This window comes from Lynx canadensis, chromosome A1 (assembly GCF_007474595.2).
Source record: "Lynx canadensis isolate LIC74 chromosome A1, mLynCan4.pri.v2, whole genome shotgun sequence".
In the NCBI taxonomy this organism is placed as follows: domain Eukaryota; kingdom Metazoa; phylum Chordata; class Mammalia; order Carnivora; family Felidae; genus Lynx; species Lynx canadensis.
Window position 1 is genome coordinate 228,468,577 of NC_044303.2, and position 13,622 is coordinate 228,482,198.

Consider the following 13,622-nt stretch of genomic DNA (forward strand, 5'->3'; position numbering starts at 1 on the left):
CCACCACCGCCTCCATGTCCACGTCAACCACCGCCGTCTCCTCCTCCGCCACCACCTCCACCGTCATCCCCATCTTTGCTGGCATCTCCACCTCCACCGTGATCTCTGCCATCACCTCCATCACCACCGCCTCCGTTTCCACCACCACTTCTATCACTTCCAACAGGATCTCTGTCTCCATCACCACCTCCGTCTCCACCTCCACCACTTCTATCACCACCTTCACCTCCATCTCCACCTCCTCCCCCTCCCCCCCCCAAGGCCTCCCCTCCTCTGCCTCCACCACTTCCAGCTCCACCACCACCACCACCTCCATCTCCTCCATCACCGCCTCGGTTTCCATCTCCATCACCACAGAGCAATCTCTAAAATGAATGAGGACATCATTTTCTTTAGCCTTTCCTTGGAAAGCAGAAAAATATTACCCAAAATTCCCTAAAAGACTCTCATCTGATAAAGCCTAAAGGAAATCTTATTCTTGAATTGCATCATGAGTGTTTTATTATGTCCTACATGGAAGTAGTCCCTGTCTGGCTCAAACATCTGGCACTATCTCTTAGATGCACCCTTTGATATCTATCACTATAGCTAATCTGGAGAGATGCTTCCTATGAGTTGGAAGTTTTGTGGTTTTGAGTATACTTTAAAATTTTATGCCTTAGGAAAGTTATCTAATATTTAGCTATCAGTGCAATTTATACTTTATAGGGCTTTATGCCAATACTAACAAGAACACACTGGGTTGGTAATCATATATTCATTGCAAAACAATCCATCATTTCCTTGGGAACAAAGGCCTTAGAAACACAATACTTTCACCAAAGTACAAATTCTGTAAGAGCGAGGTATCGATGAGTAACTCATAGTTGCTGGAAATACTGTTGAGAGATTAAAAGGAATGTACGAGACGGGATCACTGGCATGCCAATTCACACACCAGAGTCCTATTAAGCTTTTGGCTCATCTCCCAATATTCTACAAATCTTCAGCAACATCTTTCACAAAACATTCCGAAATCGCCATGGTTTTTCCAGATAGACCGTTCCATCTGTATTTTCTCAAACACAGAACGAGGGAAGTACACAAGATACCCTTAGAGCCCTGTGCCTTTCCTAGGAGAGGCTAGTATGATTAAAGCAGAGTTCAAATAAAATATCCAAACATATTTTATTTTCCTCCCCCCCAAATACACACACACACACACACACACACACACACACCCAAAAAGCACCCTTAATGTTTTTGAATGCTTTAAATCCTAACATTATTGACCCCTGTAACTGATCATTATCCCCCCTTTTTCTCTTCTCCCTATTTAGAAAGCAAAGAGCCTGAGACCCCATGAAGACTCTTGGCATATTCAGCCTTGAAACTGCCCAAGGCCTTCACAAGTTCATCAGGTGCCTGTTTCCCTTTGGAAAGTAAGTGAAGTGTGCAATGGGACCTGCTGACCCGCATCTCCTTCCTCTTGTATCTCAACGTCCTGCATCTCTTGCAGAATTCACTCACCCTTCTGCAGACGGCAAGAGTGGGAGAAGCTTAAAAACGTCCTTCTCCATTTGACCCTTGGTAGGCAAGCGAAAGTTTAGCTCAAGGCGTTTCACCCCATGACACCAAACTGAACTTATTCTACTATTCTTTTTGTGGTAATCGCCGATCCCAACAGAACACAAAAAGAATAAAATGATATGAAAACCAATGTTTCAACAACAGGAAGAAAAAGCACACACAGCCTCCATAAACTTGTCACACTGCACATTCCTGAGCCTCACAGACGTACCTTAAGGACGATTTTATTGTCTGAGGCTGGCGTCCTCCCCACCCACAGCGCAAACTTGCAAGGGTCTCCTTCCACGTGCTCTGTGACACCCAGCTCTGAGGTCTGGATACAAACGTAATTAAAAAGTTAGAGGACAGAAACAATTCCGGCAGGACACAGAACAAAGACCAAGAAAACGGTTTTGGGGGACTTGTGGTCACGTTAGGTTATAACACCACAGTCTGTTTCCATTGACAGGTAATCCTTGGATCTTTAGTTAAAAACGAGGAAATTTTGTTCTCAGGCCACACATGAATGGTCGCAGCCCTTTCACTTGCTCTGAGCACCACTGCTGGGGATCCTGGTGTAGGTCAACCAGCACATACAGAGGAAGGAAACCAAAATATCTAAAGATCGTGTTATCTGGAAAATCAGGAGCTGACTATTGGCAACCTGTAAACAACGAAATGAATCTGTCCTAGTTGCAGAGGAGCCTGCCATGCGTTTTCGGCATGAATGAAGTGGCTTCGCAGAAGGCGGAGATGTCTTCACGGTTATTTCCCAATTTGTCTGTCAAAAGCATTAACCTTTAGTGTTGCACCAACAAGTTTAAGGGCCAAGAGACAAAATGTCTCTCTGTGACACATGCCGCTGTGCTGTGAGCACATGGAAGAGCGGAGGTGAAGGTCAGCATCTTCAGTCCCTCCCCCACAATCAAGTTCACCCCTGGTGCATTCTCCTCCCTCCAGCAAAGGAAGTGATTCATAACTGTGGCCTCGGAGGGAACCTTAACTTTTAAAAGATAAATTAAATGAAGATGTATCAGCTTCTAAAACAGACTAGCTTGGTCTCTGAGGACAGATTAAAGTCAGCCTAGTGAAATTACTAGCCAGCAATGTTGCTGGTCTTCCTTCCAGTTAGAATATGATCTAAAATGATGTAAGGTGGGCTGTGAGCCAGAAGACAATCTCAAACAGGACATAAGCCAAGGAAAATGGTATGAAAATCATTAGTTTGAACTTGCAAATCCCAGATTATTATTAAGACGATTTCTACATTGGTAGTATTTTATTACTTTGGGAACTTGATTAATCTATGGATGCCATAAAAATGTGTAATGTGGACATTGTTCAAGTATCTGCCGATATTTGTAAGTGACCCACCATATCTTGTGTAAAGAAGACACCAAACTCTACTGCATTTTCTATTCTTTCTCTGGTGGTGATTTTCAATTAGCTCTGCTCCATCCTTTGTCCCATCCTCTGCCAGCCTGGCCCTGCCCAGCAGTTGTGTGTCAACAGCCCCTGAGATAGTCCCACTGAGGGAACATGGAAATACAGCAGATCCAGTGGGTGATACGGCCTGAGACCATTCTTAGAGTCAACGTGTGGTTTACAGAGAGACTCCTTGGGCTTTGCTCCTTGTGGAAAAGAGGCATCAGGTATGTTCTTTTGCCAGAAAGCACACTCACAAGTTAAAAAAGAATTCAAATGTAACACAGTATCGACCCAGCACTCCAGGAAAGCTGTCTCTCTACAGATGGGATTGTGGATCTTTAAAACTATTTTTGCTTATATACATTTTCTTTAATAACCCTACTTTGCTATTGCAAAGAACCATAAATCTACTTAATTTTCACACACTTATTATCTTTATGGGGGAAAAAAAAATCCCACCTCATCACGAAGAGCCTACAGCGAGCCCACCAGGAAGACTGCTTAAGTATATGCCAATGTTGGTGAATGAAAAATTAATTAGAATGGTATGAGAACTTACTTAATCGAAGTCTCATATGATTAATTTATTTATGAAGCTAGTTACGGCACACAAGACATAAATTGAAATTCACTAAAAAGGTGTTTTCTCGGCCTATGTTAAGAGTCTATGGCATTTAGAAAAAAAACAGGTTTTCTAAGTTCAGCGAAGCTAAAACCATGCGCTCCCTCTAGTGGACTTGAGACTGCAGGAAAATGTCCCTGAGGAAGATGAAAACCTTACAATTTCAGAGTTCCACCTCGGAGCAGAGTTTGGAAGGTTAAACTGAAAGCAACAAGCAGTAATTTTTTTCTAGCTGCAAAAAGGTCACAAGTGTGTTACCTTAAAATTTACAATTCTGAACGTCCGTACTTACAAACAATTTGCTTTTATAAAGGTACTTGCTTCTCCCACTGGAATCTTTCACTTCTTTACTAAATACTAAAGACATTTCAAAAAGGAAGAGATGCCGTTCTCGACCCTTTCGAATTAAGGTTTTTGGGTCCCACACTTGGAAGGATTCCTGCAGGATGAGCTCTCCCTGAGACTCAATATTTTCGTCAAACCCTACAAACATAAAAGAAAGGGGAGCACACTCAATTTGAAAGAAAAATAAAAAAGGATGCACAAGACAGCAATGTGACTATTTAAACATTTGTTCAGTGCCCATCAACTAAATCTCAGATTAGTTTCCCATCTGGGCCCCCGACTCCGGTTTCCCAGCACTGACCCCACCTGACAAAGTCTGACAAAGGAGAATTCTTCCTAAAACATGACTTTGCATATATTTGCTCTTGTTCAAAAAAATAAGGCAATTATTCTTCATGACTTTATTCTTTCAATTCGATCTTAGGGTGGCGCTCACACCATTTGAGATTTGGTTGAACTCCCTACTTCTCTTCAGCCTTTACTCACAGCATTCCATCACATGAACCTCCTCCCCTGTCCAGAATGGTCCCGGACCTTCCCCAGGCCGTCACTCACCCCCAGCCTGCGTCCTGATCCTCTGCCTCCTCAGCCTAGAACACCCTTCTTGGACGTTCTGCCACAGGCTGAGCCTTTCCCCACGGCTCTGGTCTGGCCTTCCTTGGGGAGTTCTCCCCCTCTTTGAGGGCAGAATTCTTCATGTGTGTCACACTCTGGCCACAGGGGTGGGTATCCCCCTGCTCCTCCCTTCATGGAAGGGGCCTGCTGTGTGGACTTTCAACTCCCAGGGCTTCGCAAAGTGGTTTGATACCTGCGGCAGGGGCTGCTAGCCCTCTCTCAACTACTGGCGTCCCCTTCTCCTCCACAGACAGAAGCCCCGTGGCCGCTCAGATGAGCACGCTATCTCCCAGCCCCTCGGCAGCTAGGACAACTCAGGCCACTGGGAGGCCGCTGGGAGTCCTGTGTACAACTTCTAGTTTCGGCCCTTCTAGCTGCTCCTTGCCCTCCCTCTTTCCTCACTTTCTCTCTGCTGGACGGAATGGTAACGTGGTCTTGACACATCCTGAACCGAGCCAACCGAACAGCATTTAAGCAGGGGAGAGAGTGAATGGAGCCCGAGTCCTCGATGGTGCCATGAAGGGCTGCCACACCAGCTCAGGGGTTCACATCAGAGAAAGAAAAAGCCTCCTGGCCTCTGATTTTTGGGGCTCTGCTGCAAACAGCTGCACCCGTGCCCCAACTAGTTCCCTTACTCGATACTAGCGATGATGGAGACAAACAATAAAAAAGCATCTGGGGCAAGATTACTTCTCGTAAATAATTCTGCGTACACTGATAGTAAGATTTAAGCTCTGTAATGCAGAAAGAGCCTTTCTAAACATCCATGGAAATCTCACTTGTAACGATAACTTTTATTTATCTGACTCTTCACCACGTTGTACACTATGTTACACGCCACCACATTCAAAGCTCTCGTAACTGATACAAGGGATACAGATATGGGGAAACAACAAGCTTTTTGAAGGGTTTTTATCACAGGGGACTGATCTTGCCTCCCTCCTACCCATCCATCCACGCGGAGACCAGACTGCCTAAGGCAAGTGACACAAGGTGCTACTGGGGTTCCAAGTGCAGACAGGCTGTTCTCTAGTTAACGGTCAAGGACATGCTTTTAATGAGGTCGAAGTACTTTCCGTAATCCTTAAGGGAAGCAATGAAACCAGTTCTTCTCAAAAAGAAGGTACTCACATCTAAACTCTTAACTCCCACCCAAGCATAGAGGCGCAAAGCCAAGACTTCCAGGGCGTGGGAAATCCATTTAGACCAGTGTCAGGAGGAAGTGCACGGACGCGCTGGGGACATGCAGAGCCCATTACCTTCCAGCATGCTGAGGTGCATGGCATCGTTGGCCCGCTTTGGCACACTAAGCATCACCTCGAGGCCGTCTTTTATCTCCCCTTTTCCTTCCTCACAGCAAGTGAGTAGCTCCTGTAAAAGACCAATACCGTCAACTAGCCAAACGCCGAAAGCTCTGCCAACAAGATCTTTGCAGCAAAGAGTATGAAAAATCCACGATTTTCAAGATAACAGCGGAATGTGGTCAACTGGGCACATATTCGCATAGAAAATGAATTACTGCCTCTTTACGCAACGAATGGAGGGGTCTGTCCTGCTCAAATCAGGATGTTTCTTCAGATCAGAGCAAACCAGATGCAGTCACCGTTTAAGATGAAACCGGTGTACAGATCAACTACCAAGCCTCAAAAATGACAAACAGAAACAATTAGTACAGTAAAGCATATCAGCTACTGGTTTTATCTGAAGGTCATGGCCGAGTCCAGCCAGGACTGCTATGCCTCCCACGGCAGCCCAGTGTGATCTGAACTCCTTGGTGCTGTTAGTGCCACGCCCCATCTACCCTGGAGCTCCCAGGCCGTGAGCGAGAACACGAGCGGCAGCTGTGTCTACGTTAAATGCTGTCCCTCTGTGTGCAGGACGTTTGGAAAAGCGTGAATGATCTAATCACACTTGCCCGAGTGTGATTATGTTTCAGATCTACTTAGAGGAACATCTGCTGTTAAATGAATGCGAACAAGGACAATAAATCCACATTCTGGCAGGGTCCAAGACTCTTTCTTACCACAGTATGGTTATAATCAGTCAGTAATAGTAATCACAGCTTTCCGTGTCCTAGTGGCCGACCAAAGGCACAGGGCACTGCACTCAGCTTTGGTCCCACAGTGGACAGTTTTAGAGCAACTTGCACCAGACAAGCATGTTTACTCATGACCAGATGTTTTTTGCCTATTATTCTAAGCAGATTGGGAAAAAAAAAAAAAAAAAAAAAAAAGTGCTTAAAAATGCTATATGGAGAAATGAACTTCACTGTCAAAAAACATTCGTTGGGGACCTCAACAGAGCTTATAATTATTCTCCTTAAAACCCCCAGGAAGAATAACGTGAGGCTTATAAATTAAAGCCCTATTTTAATAATGATTAACTAGATGTGAGGTCACCGAGGAAGAGGTCTTTAGTGGAACCACATGCTAAAAACAAGATTCTTAAATGCTGAGGACACCAAAAGGTAAACCGCCTTTGCGCAAATAAAAAGCAGTGGGCTGATGTGAATGTGAACGACTTAACCTCCTGACTTCTAGTTCACGTTTGTGGCAACCTCCTACTTCTGCTGAGGGTCATACAAGCACTTCATAGGATTCTGATACAGAAATGCAGGAGTGCTTTCCCAATAGAAATATCCCATATGATACCATTTTCACAAAAGAATACAGCCATTTCTGTGTCTAGAGTTTTCTCAACAGCAAAGAGTTTCAGGATCTCATTACTCCATCTCTGAACTTCTTTTATATCCAGGGAATTTACATACCACCTCCCTACTGCTGTGTGAGGCCAGCACCGGGGACATAGATGCTTAATATACTGTTAGCAAGAGGAGTGGATAGTCGGTACGTTCTGATGCTTAATAACATTCTCCAGCCAAGGATACAGCAGGATAAACATCATCAGGTAGAGGTTGTAAATTATTATTCTTACAGTGAAGAAAATGTGCACTGATTTTTATATAATGCATTCTGTGACAACCATCACAAATTCTAAGTTTCCTTTACTGTTCTACAATTAAGACTAGACAGGGGCGCCTGGGTGGCGCAGTCGGTTAAGCGTCCGACTTCAGCCAGGTCACGATCTCGCGGTCCGTGGGTTCGAGCCCCACGTCAGGCTCTGGGCTGATGGCTCGGAGCCTGGAGCCTGTTTCCGATTGTGTGTCTCCCTCTCTCTCTGCCCCTTCCCCGTTCATGCTCTGTCTCTCTCTGTCCCAAAAATAAATAAAAAACGTTGAAAAAAAAATTAAAAAAGAAAGACTAGACATTAAATTATAAATGTGGCTGGTTTTTTTTTTTTTTTTGAGGTATAATTGACATGCAACATTATGCTAGTTTTAAGAGCACAACATAAGGATCTGATATTTGTATACACTGCTTAATGATCACAGGAAGTCTAGTTAATATCTGCCACCATACATAGTTACAGGATGACTTTAATTATCATCATTTATAATCAAGAACAAGTAGAGGTCAGTTTGACTCAAATACTCGGGATTTGTGTGAACAACATGTTCTAGAAATATGTGTGTGCCATGTGACTAGACGTAAGAGGGAGAAAGCTGCCTGAGGGTGAAATTACCTGGGCTTCAGCCCCATTTGGGTCTCGAGCTGAGCCCAGACAACAGGGATCCAGCGATGATTCCAGGCACAGCCCTCACCCTCACAGGCTCGTTTCTACACCTGCAGACCAGCAGTGTTATGAGGTAAACCTAAAGTCTGCAAAGTACACAGCAAAGAGCGTGGTCCAGAGCCAGCAAGCCACACTGGGACACAGATACCACGTTATCCAGGTTTGACAATCTCGCCTTCCTTCCTCAGTTTATGTTACGGACCAGACTCAGCAAAGCTCCAGTGCATAACAAGGAATATTCTCTCATTTACCTGCCACCCTGAGAAACTGATCAGGGTAATAAATAGCAATGAATTAAAAAAATTAAATGCCTTGGTGTTATTTAAAAAATTCAGGGTACTTTACATAAACAGAAAAACGCCAGAACAGTAATGCGCAATTCACAAAATTTTACATGAAGAAGATGCTTCATACATACTTTTAAAAGAAGCTGATACTTTGTTATTCGCTGAACCGGCTTAATAAGGTAAGAAGAGATGGAATTGGCTAATCCATGCCGCTGTTGTATTTCCTAAATTAAGAAGAAAATAGAGACGAACGTTACTGTAATGTTAATTATAGCATTTGAATTAGCATGAACTAAAAATGCACTTTTTACCTCCAAAATGAATATACACATATCACTGTTGTTGTATAAAGAAAAACAGAAATCACTGTTCTTTTAATACGCTGAACATGAGAACGGGTGATCACTTTGAACCAGAAGGTGGCGCGTCCAATCTACATTGCTGGCTCTCCCGTGCAGATCTCAACTAGGCCAAGCCTACAACCTCTGCTCTGGGCCTGCGCTGGCCTCCAGCTCCCCCAGCCCGGCCCGGGGCCACTCAGTCCAGACAGGAGCTAGGGATGGGGATGGGGACAGGGCGCACCCTCTCCCACCGCAGCTCCTAAGCGTTTGCCTTGGCGTTGCCTTGGCCAAGACCACGTCCCCGCCCCTGGCCTGACTCCCCTTCACTAACGAGTTCGCACACCATGGAGGATTCCCTCCATGCGCTCTCAGACTTTCCACGCCCACCAGCGGTACTTGCATCATCTTTTGGCTCTTAACACTCTTCTCAGAAAATCTTCAAAAAAAACCCCAGCACCACCAAAAAAAGGTTATCTCCTCACATTCTATGCTTCCAATGAGATTTAAACACCACTACACTCTTGTTCTCAATCTGCTTGTCACTTCGATTAAGCTCATGGGGACCCGTGCGTGCGTTGTGCCAGGATTCCTGTGAGTCGCTGCCGATGGAATGCCGGCTGCAGGACAGCCACCAAGCGACTTGTCCCTCACATGCCACCCAGGTTCAAAACTTAGCAATTCTTCCTCTGCCTTCCTGATCACGAATGTAGTTTAAAACTTTCTCTTCAATTTGCAATTGTTCAAAAATGTGCAATTTATCATTTAATGATTACGATACACACATTCATAATTTCATATCTAAAACATTTTTCATATAGAATATAATGATCTCAAGTACAGGTCACTGAGTTCTGACAAATGTCAACACACTTGCAAACAATTCCCAAACCAAGGTGCAGAACATTTCCAACATCACAGGAAGTTCTTCAGGTCCCTTTCTAACAAATTCCCCACCCACACCCCACCACCACCAAGAGGCAACCCCTATTCTGATTACTATTGCCAGATTAGTTTTGCATATTCTAGAATTTCACACAAAAGGAACCACACAGAATGTACTCCTTCATATCTAGCTTCTCTCAGCCCATGTTTTGGAGATTAATCTATGCTACTTATGTATCAAGAACTTATCCTTTTATACAGTTGAGAAGTATCCCATTTCATGCATACCCAACATTTGAGAGATACTATAATGTCTTTTTAGTACCTTGTTTTAATAACATTCAGAAATACATCTCTGATATTTCTGAACACCAATCTATTTTTGTTGACACCCTTAATACCTTATCATAGGATTATACTATTAAAAAATGACAAGAGAGGAATGAATACCCAATGGGTAAAAGATAGTCTATTCAACAAATGACGCTGGGAAAACTGGACAGCAACATGCAAAAGAAAGAAATTGGACCACTTTCTAACATCACACACAAAAATAAATTCAAAATGGATTAAAGACCTAAATGTGAGACCTGAAACCATAAAAATCCTATAAGAGAGCACAAGCAATAATTTCTCGACATTGGATATAGTAACTTCTTTCTAGATATGTCTCCTGAGACAAGGGAAATAAAAGCTAAAATAAGCCATTGGGACTACATCAAAATAAAAAGCTTCTGCACAGCAAAGGAAACAACCAACAAAACTAAAAGGCAACCTACTTAATGGGAGAAGATATTTACAAATGACATATCCGATAAAGGGTTAATATGCAAAATATATAAAAACTGATATAATTCAACACCCAAAAACCAAATAATTCAATTAAAAAATGGGCAGAAGCTATGAATAAATATTACAAAGAAGACATACAGATGGCCAACAGACACTCGAAAGATGTTCAACATTGCTCATCATCAGGGAAATACAAATCAAAACCATAGTTATGACCTCACACCTGTCAGAATGACTAAAATAAAAAATACAAGACACAACAGGTGTTGGAGAGGATGTGGAGGAAAAGAACTCTCCTGTGCTGCTGATGGGAATGCAAACTGGTACAGCCACTGTGGAGAGCAGAATGGAGGTTCTTCCAAAAGTTAAAAATAGATCTACTCTATGATCTAGGAATCATACTACTGGGTATTTACCAAAAAAATACCAAGACACTGATTCAAAGGGATACATGCACCCCTATGTTTACAGCAGCATAATCTACAAATTATGGAAGCAGCCAAGATGTGGTATGTATGTGTGTGTGTATACACACACACACACACACACACACACACACACACACACAGGAATATTACTCAGCCATAAAAAAGAATGAAATCTTGTCATCTGCAATAACACGGATGGAGCTGGAGAGTATAATGCTAAGTGAAAAAGACAAATATCATATGATTTTCACTCATATGTGGAATTTAAGAAGCAAAACAAATGAACAAAGGAAAAGAGGGAGAGAAACCAAGAAACAGACTCTTAACTACAGAGAACAAATGATGGTTACCAGAATAGAGGGAGGTGGGGGGATGGGAGAGACGGGGAATGGGGATTAAAGAGTACACTATCATGATAAAAAAATTAAATTATTAAAAAGAATAAAGACATAAAGTTACAGAGAGAGAGGGAAGCAAACCATAAGAGACTCTTAAGGACTGAGAAGAAACTGAGGGTGGATGGGGGGTAGGGGAGAGGGGAAAGTGGGTGATGTCATGGAGGAGGGCACTTGCTGGCATGAGCACTGGGTGTTGTATGGAAACGAATCTGACAATATATTATATTTAAAAAAAAAATAAAAAAATAAAGACAAAAATGGCTACATGATCCGACTATTCTTCCAAAATACCTGACAAAGGTTTCATCCTGCTAAAACAATAGAGCTTCCTTTTTCTAAAAAGCTGTTAAGGGTATTAACAAAAACTTCTGTGCTTCAAAAATTTTACTTTGAATGGTGGGGGGCAAAGAATTGGGGGTAAAGGGAGGATCTAGCTCACTGGTCAGTGGCATATCTAACACCATAATTTCTGCTTTGCCTTTGTATTAAGCTGTTTACATGCAATAACGTCCTTGCTGGGAAGGTGGGCACTTTGGGTTATCCACCACTCCATGCTAAGCACCTATGACCAGGCACATTGAGTTAAATGAGCCCCAAAAAGATGTGGGATCATGCTGGACAATGAATACTGAAGGCAAGTAATTTGTGAAATCCCCAAATCAGACAAGCGTAATTTCTTTAAAGGTGTTTTAAGGACAAAGGTTTTGGTTTTGTTGTTGTTGTTTTTTAATGGCTTTGATTCCAAAGCCATTTGATGTGATTAAATGTGCCACATGCTCTAAGTGCTTAGGCCTTAAATGATTCTAACTCTGCACAGAGCCATGATGTTGAGTTTCACCTGATGGCAAAGACCCAGGGTCATGTGAAAAACAGAAAAAAAAAGGGGGGGGGGGGTGGGCAGCACTGGGCTGGGAGCTGACTTTATATTTACAAAGGCAATGATGTATAATTGCTAGTCAGGAGAATGACAACTAAAACAAGGCCATCTACAGGGCTTCACCTCAAAGATACAAGCTAAAATTTATTCTCATTTCCCAGACTTCCAGAGAAGGGCAGAGTATCACACGTGGCAATGCCCCAGCATAAAGACAGAAACAAATCTAATGTTCTCACAGCCTTGTGAGAAATTATACATAACATCAAAAAGTACTCCCATCTCTTAATCAAGATGTATTTGGCACACATTTAACTACATTCTGGAGACCCAAAAAGCATTCTGTAAATTATATCAATAAGGCTCTATCCTCTTTCGTACTAAATAACCTCCCTGCAATATCTTTCCAAAAAAGATGACCTACATCTACAACAATGGGAATATAATTAATAAGCCTCCCAATGGTCCTAGGGACAGTGCTATCTGTAAAAATTTTATTGGCAGGCTATTTTTGGAATCACATAAAAATGAGAAAAATAAATGACTAAAAAGGATTCAAAGATTATTTTTGTTTCACAGAGAGTAAAAGAAGCCGAAAAGTTTGCACCTTCTTTATAACATGATATTACACCTAAAATTACTATAAATTGTAAGTAATGTCATATACACATGTACATGCTAAAATCTTGGATCTTTTTTTAAACATTTTTAATGTTTATTTTATTTTTGAGAGAGAGACAGAGCATGAGTCGGGGAGGGGCAGAGAAAGAGGGAGACACAGAATCCGAAGTAGGCTCCAGGCTCTGAACTGTCAGCACAGAGCCCAATGCGGGGCTAGAACCCACGAATGGTGAGATCATGACCTGAGCTGAAGTCGGACGCTTAACTGACTGAACCACCCAGGATCTCCTAGAAGAATCTTTCAATAACAGAAGAATATATAACAATATCCCACCATAAATATTACAGATAAACAGGAAAATACCGTATCATCAAATAGGTGAAAGTTAGGAGTGATGCTGCATTTTATGTATACCAAATACAACTTAGAAGATTTCACAGCTTCATCAGGAATCTATTACTTACGTCAAAGTAGGACCCTGCATGCTCTAGTATCAGCTGAGTAGAATCCGGCTTATTTTTGCAATACGTGACATACATCTGAAACTTGTCTGCCTATAAACAACAACAACAAATTAGAATATCTCTTTCAAATGGCAGTACCTCAAAATATGATAAACTTTTATGCAGAAAAGAAGCTGTGGGGATAAAGGAAATTTAAGCTCTAAATAAAAGAAACCCTATTTTATATGGAAAGCTGTTAAAAATGAGAAATACATCCTATTGGTATACACACCTCCAGAAGCTTCCCTTGGCCCAGTAAGTCAGGGCTGGGCACACCCACTCTGTTCCAGTTGCCAGTGCAAAC

At 42.4% G+C, this 13,622-nt stretch overlaps 1 protein-coding gene across 1 annotated transcript in view; it reads right to left on the reverse strand.

Annotated features, from left to right (window-relative positions):
* TRIO (trio Rho guanine nucleotide exchange factor) overlaps positions 1-13,622 on the reverse strand; it is a 354,997-nt gene that overhangs the window by 94,005 nt on the left and 247,370 nt on the right. The window contains exons 27-31 of the mRNA XM_030332423.1: positions 13,280-13,369; positions 8,610-8,702; positions 5,818-5,929; positions 3,891-4,081; positions 1,781-1,882 (exon numbers count right to left, since the gene is read on the reverse strand). Coding sequence (XP_030188283.1) covers positions 1,781-1,882; positions 3,891-4,081; positions 5,818-5,929; positions 8,610-8,702; positions 13,280-13,369 — 588 coding nt within the window. The remainder of the gene's footprint in view (positions 1-1,780; positions 1,883-3,890; positions 4,082-5,817; positions 5,930-8,609; positions 8,703-13,279; positions 13,370-13,622) is intronic.